The 12267-nt window shown below is 28.9% G+C and overlaps 1 protein-coding gene across 1 annotated transcript in view; it reads left to right on the top strand.

The window, feature by feature from the left end:
* Nucleotides 1–548: 548 nt before the first annotated feature.
* The window catches only part of glob1 (globin 1), a 52008-nt gene continuing 40289 nt past the window's right edge, over nucleotides 549–12267 (top strand). Inside the window, exon 1 of the mRNA XM_043053401.3 lies at nucleotides 549–795. Within this exon, the coding sequence (XP_042909335.1) occupies nucleotides 641–795 (155 nt within the window). The 5' untranslated portion in view covers nucleotides 549–640. The remainder of the gene's footprint in view (nucleotides 796–12267) is intronic.

The following is a 12267-nucleotide window of genomic DNA, read 5'->3' as shown; positions in this document are numbered from 1 at the left end:
ATATATATATATATATATATATATATATATATATATATATATATATATATATATATATGTGTGTGTGTGTGTGTGTGTGTGTGTGTCTGTGTGTGTGTGTGTGTTTATTCAGAGATTCTGTTGGCGCTGATTTATTTTTATATTTTGAGTTTTGAGATCTCAGAAATCATTAAGATTGACACTTCATTCGTAAAATTCCAATCATTAGATTGAAAGTAATTCCAAATGATATCATTTTCTATTTTGAGCAGTGTAATAAAGCTCTTAGTCAAGCAAAATCTTGGTCATTATTTTAATTTCCAAAGAAACTGTATAATTTTATGGACTATTGTTCGAAATGCAAAAATGCATAATAAATAAAAATAATTAAAATAAGATAAATAACTAATACATTATTTTTTTTAATAAAAAAATATAATAATTTATTCTTATTTTAGAGAGGAAGAATATATTGCTTCCCATCGAATAAATTTTTTTTTTTCAGTGGGAAACAATTTGGCGAAATTTGGCGAAATAAAAGAAATAATTGTTGGTAACCTTTCCGATTTGCGGGAGTTTCAGATACAGTGAGGAGGAGGTTTATTTTCTCACTGGTAATCTAGATATCTAGTGTGAAAGTTGTTGTTCATCTAGACTTTCAATGGGTTTCATATTTAGTAAATTGTGGACTCCGGCAAATTACGATGACCCAGATCCGGCCACTGGGCTGACCCCTAGACAAAGGGACACAGTCCAGAATACGTGGAAAATTGTTAGGTCAAACATCAAAGAAAATGGATTGACATTTTTTGTTAAGTAAGACATTTTTAAAATTATTAAGTTTTGAAAGAATACTGTTAAGTAAATTTTAAGCATGGAAATTTTTCATTTTTTAAACCATGTTTGAAATGTGAAAACTGGCATTTTTTGTTTTGAAAATTTTAAAACTTCATAAAAATATGACTTTTTGGTAAACTATAATTCGAAAACTTGCATGTTATTCATATGAAATAAGTTTAAAATTTTTAATACATTTTTGAGGAATCAAGCTGCGGGCAGCGCCAAGCTGCTAGTGTCAGACCTGGAAGAAAATTTATTATTTTTTCTTTTTGTTAAATCTTTTAGTACTTCTCAAGATGGTTTTTTAGTTTACCATTTAGCTTATTATTTCATGTTGATGCCTTCGTTCTCGTATGAAGTTATCACCTTTTGTACTTCATCTTAAAATATTTTTTTCAATTATAAATATATATATTAAAAAAAAAATTTTTTTTTTAAATTATTAAGAATGTTTAATGATGTTTAAATTGAAAATATTAGATATTGTTAGCAACATTATGACAGTTTTACCAAGTTTTAGAATTAAAATATAATTTTATACATATGAATTGATGTGTTCTGAGAAAGGAATTGATATTTTCTGTTACTTTAAAATTAATAAAGATAAAATAATCGTGAATTCAAATAATTTAAAATCATATTACGTGTAAAGTTTGGCATGTTTTTATCTTTTGATTAATAGATTAATTGTAAATCATTATTACAAAGGAAACGATTTGAAAGAAATATTTTGAGTTATGTTACACAATTTAATATTATCTTAAAACTGATAAAAATATTCAAAATTTTAAGAAATGGAATTGACATCCTTGTTTGGCATGGCAGTTTTGTGTTTGTTTTAAAATATAAAAAAAAAATAAGTTCACCCTTTAAATAATTTTGTTTTGCGTATTGTGATCAATTTTTAGGGGGGAAAAACGTTTAGCACAATTATTTCATGTTTATTATGACAAGTTTTTCTTGAAAATATTGTTATACGAAAAAAGGAGATCATGTAAATATATACTGATGGACAAAAAAAATTAGCGCACCAAGGAGTCGTCAAAATGAAACGAAATTTTGCATACGTAATGACTACTTTGATATAAGTAAATGATTAGAAAATCAAATATTGTCGTTTTTCTTTGATTTTCTAATCATTTACTTATATCAAAGTTATCATTACGTATGTAAAATTTCGTTTCATTTTGACGACTCCTTGGTGCGCTAATTTTTTTTGTCCATCAGTGTATTCACGTGAAAATTTTTATCACCCGAATATTTTTGTTTGAAAAATTTACACACTTTAAATCGTTTTATATGAGAGATATTAACTAATTGTAGTAATTTTTTTCCTAATTGCAATATTTTGTAAAGATTTAATTAAAAATGTTGCTCAAAAAAGTTTTTAATATAAAATTATGGTGTATGAAAAATAAAAAAAATAGAGTACCTTAATATATTTTGATCAACTAATCAAATTTTAACCTGATAGGATGCAATCTTAATTTCTAAAGGGCATAACCTTAAATATGTTTATTTAGTGCAGAAGCTATTTTAAGTACGAAATTAAACACAAAAACAAGATTTTTTTTAAGACGAATTAGGATTTTAAAGGTATTAATGTGCATGAACATCAAAATGTTAAAGATATTTTACGAATTATTGATATTTAGAAAATAAACTAAAAATAGCAGTTTCCATAAAAAACCCATTTCAAAACAAGTTAGCGAAGATTTTGAAAGCTATTTTATTATACCTCTTACCGAAATCAACTTATTAAAGAAAAAAACTTAGGTTAGAGCACTCCGGTAAATAGAAATTTGAAGAGGTAAAATATATTTTAAATTTGACACTGAGGAAAAAAGTAGGGTCGTAACTACCAGAATACCGTAAAATTTACCGTGTTTCTGACTTTACGGGATGCCAAAAAGTGTGACTATATTTACCAAAATGCTTTAGTAATCAGTTTGGTAACATTAACAATTAAATAAAGCTTAATAATATGTGAAAAATTTAGTAAATGTGTTGAAAGTTTATTACTTAATCATGATATTTTAGAGCATGGCATAAAAAACTTTTTATTCTTTACAGCTTTATATTTTTTCTGAATGTGTGATAATAAGAACTATAATTTAAAAAAAAAAAAAAAAAAAAAAACAGAATTTCCGGTACACCATTACCATATGAGCAGAAAAATTACAAAATAAATGATTGAAATACCGTATAAAATGTTATTACCATACAGTGCGATAACCTTGCCAGAATTTTTTTTCTCCGTGTAAGTTACACACATTACTTCATCGCCTACTAGTGTCTATCATTAAAATACAAAATTTCATCTCCATTGCTAGTCACATTTTAATTGGAAACTTTATCTGAGTTAATTGTATGTTGAAAATTCCGAGATAAAAAAGATTTATGAAATATTGTAAATCAATCAATATCGTATCTGAATGGTTTTATAATTTTTAAAGCTTCTTAGAATTGTTTACTGTGTTAGGTTACATTATCTAGATTGATTTTTTTATTATAAGTTCGTAAATGGATGTTTTTCCATTAGAAAATGATAAACAGATAAGTTTATTTAAAGCCAATTTTAACCCATTAAAACGCCAGTGCATAAATTAACAAATCTATTCTACTTTATCAGTGCAAAAAAAAACTTACTTTAATTTATTCCAATTAAAATATTTCAAACCATACATTTAATTTCTATTCAATTTAGAAGTTGTATCTAATGCAGTTGTTTGACAATTTATTAAGTTGTGATTTAATATATCAGAAACAACAAAATAAATCTGTTGTTGTTGTTACTAATGCCACTGGCATATATCAGCAATCATGAAATCAAGCTAATTTTTAAGGCAGAGTGTTTGTTTCTTGTTTTATCAATGGCACTATCTATGGCCAAGAATACAACTTCATCCACACACACATCACACCCCGTTTTACAAGTTGGACCCATTCATTCATCCACAGATCGTAATTTTGACCTGAACCAGAGAACGATCAATCTCTAATTCAATTTTTCCCAGAGGTATTGATTTATAGTAACTTGGAGGACTAAGTGATCCCGACAGGTTTAACGTGCACCAGTGACCATTTAATATGCGGAGATTCTTCACCAGTGGGATTCGAACTGCCGTTCTCATGAACACGAGCTCTACGTCCTATCAACCAGGCTAGACCAGGCCAAAAAAATCTAGAAATCACAAAATCCTGCTTTGATTCAGCTGACAGCTGTGCCAGCCAGGAGAAAATCCCATTTTAAATCAATAAGTAAGAAAAATTGAAGACAGTTGGCTTAATTTTAGGGAAAAAATATTTTCGATAATGAATTTAATTATTAAAAATTTAATTAATAAAAAATAATTAATTGTGTTTTCAAACATAATTTTAAATCTTGACATTGATTGTCAGAACAATTCTCACTATAAAATAACCTTCAGCTTCTAGATTTAATTAATTGTTTATTCAATTTGAATAAAAGTTGTCTTGATTCTTTATATGCAGTTAACAGTTGTTGTCATAAGAAAAGGTTGCAAACTATTTCATCATTGACTGTGCAGTCCTGAAAACGAAGAAAAAAAATTCTATTCTGAAATTACTGAGAGTTGTTTCGAAGAGTGCCCTAAATAGCATTCTAATTTTTTTTTCTTTGTAGAGTTAAGTGCTTTTTTTCTTTTTTATTTTGTAGCATGCATGTCTATATGCTTTTTTTTTTCGTTAGTGGGCAAATCTAAACTCAAATTTGAAAACAACGTCATAAAATTTTCCAAAATAAACATAATTGACGCTTTCCTGTCGAATTAAAAGCTTGAAAAATAAAGAGCGAAAGAAAAAGGGTGAAGTTCTGTTAAAATGCATGTTTTCAAATTTTTTCCTAAATAAATCAAGATCTATAATTTGTATCAAAACAAAAATGAAAAGTGCACAATGTCCAGCAAAGTAAATAATAATAAGTAAATAATAAAATAAGTGTTAATGAAAAAATAATTAATGAAAATAATAATTAATAATAATAATAATAATAATTAATGAAAAAATTAATTGAAATAGCAATCCTATAACTTTAGGATACAATTATTGGATTGACTATCAGGCAAACTTAATGGTTCGGAAAGGGGTAGCCCTAGAGAAGCTAATTAACCCTTTTGAAGGCCGTGGTAAGTATACTTACCACCACGTTTTACCACTTTTAATATAGGTTTCCATTTTTCAATAACTTCAGCTTTCTTGAAGTTTGAATAAAATCTTGGAGTTTGAATAAAATTGGTAACCATTTGTCACTTTTAAAAAACGTATAAAAGTTATAAAATACATAATTCCTTTTGAAGTTTGTAGTATTTAAGAAATTTATTTTATTAATAAAGAAAAATAAAAGTCAGTAAGTTCCTAATAGGTCATGTTAAATATATTTACCACCAAAAAAAATGGCATTTTTATAAACTAAATGAGTTTTTTTTTATATCAATTACTGTTCTTAAAACAATTTCAATTCCAAAAATACTTTAATTTACCTTTACTAGAAATAAAAGGCCCATTAAAGGGTTAATCTGTGTTGGTGCTGCGTCCTTGCTTTGAATAAGCATATTTTTTTTTCAAGTATATGTATTTTTGACTCTCAAAATATGGGGTGGGGAAGAAACAATAATATGGAAAATAAAATTCCTGTTGTTTAGTACAGAGAGTGTTGTCGAAAAACTTTTAAAATGCAAGATACATTATTTTATTTTATAACCGTCGTTGAACAGCCGACCCAATTTTTGGGTTTACGACTACTAATGTTCAACTCCGTAGCTTTGTAAACTTGAACCCAATCCAGGAGATAAGGAAAGGGAACTCCTGGATCAAATATTGGGATAAATTTGCCTTCGTTGTTTTACTGTTTGATGGAACTAACCCGCATTTGCGTGACATAGAGAGGAAGATCACGAGAATCTCCCACAGTTAGCCTGACGGCAAAGGGACTCTAGCCCATGATCCATCTACCACTGAGGATATTTCACGTCAGCACTGTGGTCGGTGCAAGCCGGATGCGGATTCGCATCAACCAGCCATTTCTGGGATTCAATTCGCTTTAAACTGCATGGTTTGGTTGTATGGGTAGTTCCAGGAATCCGCTGACCGAAACAAAATCAGCAACAAAAAGTAGATCTCCTGTAAGATCCACCTTAGAAAGTCCAAGACAAACCAGTTGCTGGCTGAACACAGCATTTTTTGAAAGTAGGGAATATCTTTCTGCCTCCCTTAAAAGTATGGCACTTACAGTCCCTGGCCAAATTATCAGACGCACTATAAGATTATACGTAAAATCTTTATTATTCAGGTGATACTCTATACACAGCTTTATTGCACTTGTTTACGTTCGTGTATCAATGGGTTAATATTTCAATGCAATATTTTAAAAATAATTACAAGTAGAAAGTATATAAAAAATCTCCTCAATAAAAACCCATTACATGTCTGTTTCTAGTGCAAAACACGTAATTATAAAAACATTATAGTCCGTCGAATAATTTGGTCTAATTTTATTATAATTTACTAACATATAACACCTGATATAATAAATATTCTATATTCATATAATATATCGCCTAATTTATGGAATCGTCGAATTTATATTATATATCGCCTAATTTAACCAACCAATTGATGCACAAACGTAAACAAGTACAAACCGGTTTCAGTCTCACAAAAACAATAAAGTTGTATAGTATCACCTGATAATTAAGATTTTTACATAGACTCTTATAGTGCGTCTAGTCTGGGACTGTAAGATGGCCTCTTGCAAATCTGACCAAAGCGTCTGTGTTTTTCGATCGCAGTTTATGTCCAGCAGAGTACCAGGGGATGTTCTATGATACCAGTGGTGTGTAGGAGGTATACACCACAATTGATGAAGTTTGGATCTTTCAATAGGGCAGAGTTCCCTATAAGTAAGTGAGAAGCCTGTTTTGGCCTATTTTGCCTAAATTTTGAATTTTATTATTTAAAATGTTATAGTTTAAAAAGATGAAAAAGTTTTCATAGCTAGATTGAAAAAGTTTTCTGCCATTATCAAATAAATGATATGAAAAAAAAATTATTTTAAATTTTATCTAAATTTAAAAATTGCACATGTTATTTCTCCGACCTTACATCATTCAAAGGAACATATTTCTTAGGACGAAAAGTATATAGGCTGATATTTTACTTTTTGAAAAAATATCATTTCTAGTAAAACCAGTTGTATAATTAAGGACGTTGATTTCTTTCATAAAAGCAATAATAGTCTAAATAAGTTTTTTTTTTCTTTTGTATAAGTATTCCTTAATTTAAATTAATGCTCATCGCATAGCTCAGTATTAATTGAAAAGAAAGGGAGTTATCGCCAAAAGTCTCTAATATTCACCAAATACATGAGTTGATTTCTAGAAAAGAAAGTTTGATAAAGAAAGCTCTGCTGATATAGCTGCTTATCGTACAAATTAAACTCTTTTGTATTTGCTCGATTGATGAATTCATTCATCATCAGTCTTTGTTGACGCAATGAATAAAGCCCATCGATAAAAATAAATGAGGAAAATAAAAATAATTTTTAGTGATTTAATTTGGTAGACTAGTTTTCAGATTTCTGTTAGTTTTTAAATTGAGACTAATATTTTAAATAAAGATATTATATTTTGAGATTAGACTAGAAGTGAGAAAACCTTTGAAGTGGGTCAAAAAATCGACTTATTGTTCTCATAGCTTTAAAAAACTACTGCTTTTCTTTATTTCTCTACTTTTTTCTTTATCTATAGAACGCGTTAAGAGCTTCCATCCTAACACTGCCCATCTCTGGTCTCGACATTGGTCGTATGCTAATCAAATAATGCTTTTTTGAGCATATATATATATATATATATATATATATATATATATATATATATATATATATATATATATATATATATATATATATATATATATATATATATATATATATATATATATAACGTCGTTGCCGGGTGGAAGGATTAAAACAGGCCTTAGGCAGGGAAGGAGGGTACAAAATTTATTTATTAATTGTAGATAAAGCAGTCATGAAAGTGTGTACACGAAAAGTTATATGTTATGGAAAATCTTGCAAATTAAACGCGTAAAATGTTTCAATTTAGGGAAAGAGGGAAATCTTAGTAATTGCTATTGGTTTATGTAATTGGTCGAGTGATTCCCACGAAGATTAAAGGGAAAAATGTCCTACTTTTAATTAATGCATAGTTGAGCCAAAAATAGATTTAAGGACAGGATGTGAATTTAAAAGTGTAAGAAAGCATTTCGATTAGATTAATAAAATAAAAGAAAATGATATTCAGAAAGGAGCTAACATAAAAAGATTAATTGAAGCTTTTTATGTTTTATTACAATCCAAAAATTTTAAAAATTATCTATTTGCAAAATCTTCCCTCTGATAGAAGCACAATTAAAATGAAAACAATCAAATTTGTAATATTAACAATATATAAAAGTAATATGAATTATAAAACATTTACATATTTTTACTCATGGTAAAAATTTTAACACACTTCAAAATCTGTAGTAGCATTATCTGCTGATAATAAGATTTTCATTTTCAACAGTTTTTATGAATTAACAGTTTTTCCAGCTTCAAGTCTTTGTTTGAAGATTACTACAAAGTTATTCTCCAAGAAGTATTCCTCATAATACCACAATTTATGTTAACTTTTTAATCATGATGACAAAAATTTATGAACATTTGTTAGAAATGTGTAATTTCTTATGTAAAACACAAAATACAGTTTTACAGGAAAAATTTCAATCTGAAATTAGATTTGAGTATTGTTTATCTTGTTTGAAAACCAAATAAAATTAAAAAATTGACACAGTGGTTGTTATTCTGAAGTCTAAGATTTCAATATTGTCTTTATTTCACTTTATTTATTATTAACCTTTCACATTTATCACTTTAATAGCAAAATATCCGGAATTTTTTTTTCTTTATGTCCAAAATTTGCTTTCTGTAACATTTTTTCTTTTCTTTTTCTCTCTTATTTTTCTTTCTACTTTCTTTCTTTTTTATACTTTTATTTTCTTTCTTGGTATTTTTATTGCAATCATTCACCCGGATTTCAGGAAAAATGTGCAAGGACAAATTGCTTCTTTAATCAGAAAAGGTGATCAGTCTTCTCAGATTTTGCATTACAACTCGTTTAACACTATTAATCACTAATTGAAATCCAAAACAAGCTTTCAAATTCTATATGGTATTAAGGTAAATCAGTTTTTAAAATTTCACTGTCCTAGCTATTTTCCTTATTTTTAATCTGAAGTGCAAGTTTGGTTAATTACCTTTGACAAATTACCTTTTATACAAATTACCTTTACAGCAAATTACCTTTACAGCAAAATAAATAAATATAGAAAAATAAAAAAATACAAAAAAATTATTAAACAATTTTACAAATTATGCAATTTTTCCATGTGCAAATCCATTTAGGACAAATCCGTGGGTGAAATTATTTACTAATAAATTTCGTTGTTAAATTATACAGTCTTTCCATGTGCAAATCCATTTTGGGCAAATTCGTGACTAAAATTATTTACTAAAAGGATTTCTTTGTTAATTTATAAAATTTTTCCACGTGCAAATCCATTTCGGGCAAATCCGACGCTAAAATTATTTGCAAAACTGGCAATTCATGTCTCTTTCTCTTTTCTATTTTTTTCTTAAATATTTATTTTCTGCAATTATTTATAGTTAACTTCTTTAAATTATCCCGTATAATAATACGTTACGTACATCCGTTTTCGGTGTACGCAAGGTCTCTGCGTGGTGATGATCGTCCCCGTAGCGGGGACGCGGACAGTGGATATTACACTATATATCCTTCTGAAGTCCACGAATCAAGATCGCTAAGAAATCCAGATTTGTGTTCAGTGTTTCGCCGTGAACTTATTACTATTCAAACAGGCCTGGAAAATATCAGAACTAGAGCCACTTTTGGGAATGTCTGGATCTTCACGGACAGTCGTAGCTGTATTCAGCACCTGAGCAATTGGGAGAGAGTAACGGACCTGGCTGGGGTCTCTATACTTGGTTTATTAAATGCACTCTCAGCCTCCCATGACATCCATATTCAGTGGATACGCTCACACGTAGGTCTTTTTGGCAACGAACGTGCTGATCAGCTGGCAAAAGAAGGTACTTCACTCCCAACCTCTCCAAACACTTACTCTGAATTATTTTCTATCCGCAAATCTAAAGCTAATAAAGCTTGGCTTGTTCAACTGGATCACAATTGGTATCCCCGCAAACGTCCTGGAGGAGCCCTAGACCTTCAGGGTACACGTGCCGACCAAACCGCTACCTGTAGATTTTTAAGTAGACATACTAACAGCCTCACTTTCAGTGGACAAATTAAACTTTTCCCATCCTGTAAAAAGTAGACTAAAAGTAGTAAACTTTCCCGTTCATGTAAGTTCATTTGAATTCGCTACTCGCTTTATAGATTATGTTTTAAGTTTTATTCTGTTTTTTCTTTATATTTTATTTTCTGTTTTTACGTGTTATTTTTATCTATTGTGTTCTATTTTATTTGTCGTAATTTTTGTAAAAAATTTTTCAGTGTTCCTCACACTATTGTATTGATATATTTTGCTTTGGCTATATTGATACAATATTAGAAAGCACTCTTTTTTGTGGATATAATCGTGTGGGTTGATGAAAAGATTATATCTTTTATTTTCCCGATTTTTAAAAAAATTTTGTCTTTTTTTTCCCGGATTTTTTTTATTTATTCCGGATTTTGTTTTTTGTTATTTTTATTATTATTTTTATTTTTCCCCCTTTATTCATACTAGGGGGCTCCGCCCCCTGCTCGCTACGCTCGCCAACCCCCAGAACTGCTTCGCAGTTCCATTGCATATTGCTTCGCAATCTTATAAAAACATTTTAAAAAATTTAAATTTTAAAATAAAAATGCCAGATATTGAAATCAATTACTTAATGAAATTTATACACTTCTCTGCCCCCTTCACAATTTGATTATCTTTTCTTCATATAGCTGAGAAATTTGGAGCTGTAGCAGAGAATATATCTCAATAAGAAATGCTTTCCGGTTTAGAATTCCGCCATTCATTTCTCTGACGTCTGCCAGAGATATTTCGACGCCTGATAGCAGGCATTTTATTTAGGCAGCAGGCACTAAATAAATAAAAATAGAACTAAATAACTAAGATATCGTTTTAAATCTCAAATCAAAATAATTGTTTGTAGAAAGTTTGTTTTGGTTTGAATATTCGCACGTTTGTTTTGGTTTGAATATTCGCACGATGCCATTGCCATTCTATTGTAACGAAACAAAAAATTTATCATGAAACTAAAAATTTATCAAAGGAACTAAAGATATTGAATTCTTTTTTTTAGAAATTCAGTTCCGTTTTTTTTTTATCCACTCTTATTTTTGTTTATCAATCTATTAATTCAGAAATGCTTTAAATCAAACGATGCTTACGGAAACAATGCTTATGCGAACCACCCGAAAAATGATTTGCTGAATTCTCATTGGTTGAAACTAAATTATTAATTTTATTAATTAATTAAAGGAAATTTTCATAATTTAAGACCTTATTGCACGTCTACATAACAATACCTTTAAAACGACACCTTATTTGTTTAATTCTGTTGCGTAGTTTGGGAGTTTTTAGCGAGACAAAATATTGCTAGCCTATTAATATATAGATGTGTCTAATTTTCTTTTGTTTTATCTCCATTTTGAACGCATTCTCATATTTATTATTCACATCCAGCAATTTAGCTCTAAATTTAGATTAAAGCGAGCTAGAAGTAACATTTTAAGTTGTTCATTAAACTAAGCGTGAGAACCGCAGTAATTTGTCGACATGTTTTTTCACAAGTTGTAAGAAATAATAAAATTTTCTTTTTGCGTGTAACTTTATCGATCGTTGATTGCAAGATTTTCCTTTAACTATTCTAATGAAGCATTTAGATTTTGGGTAATTTGGCTTCTTGCTCTCCATACTATGATTGCAAAATTAAAAACTTTTTTTTCGAGCATGCCTACTTTATTTCTCTTCTCGGCCACACTACCTTGACGCATATACACATACAAAGAGAGAGAAAAAAAAATTTCGAGTCAACAAAAGTATCCAGATTTTCAGATACAAAAAAACAAAACCTATAAATTTTGAACCTATAAAAAACTCGAACACACCTGATACGATACTTAAGACGCAGAGACGATCTATTGCCGGGAAATTTCAGTCTCCTGTTTACATACTTAAACAAAGATATGTGATAGAATTTCGAAACGTCATTCAATTAAATTTAAAATTTTAATTGCACAACGTCGGCCGACGAGGAAATAACACAGATTCTATTTTTAGTTTCTTCAGTTATTGTTCTTTTATGATTTTAATCCTCGTTTAAAAAATTACACTGTCAGTTTTCAAAAGTGAATG

Source organism: Parasteatoda tepidariorum, chromosome 7, assembly GCF_982258835.1.
Source record: "Parasteatoda tepidariorum strain Cologne lab strain chromosome 7, Ptep-v5.0, whole genome shotgun sequence".
Classification (NCBI taxonomy): domain Eukaryota; kingdom Metazoa; phylum Arthropoda; class Arachnida; order Araneae; family Theridiidae; genus Parasteatoda; species Parasteatoda tepidariorum.
The sequence above is the reverse complement of the archived record's forward strand: the minus strand, read 5'-3'. Positions and strand labels throughout refer to the sequence as shown.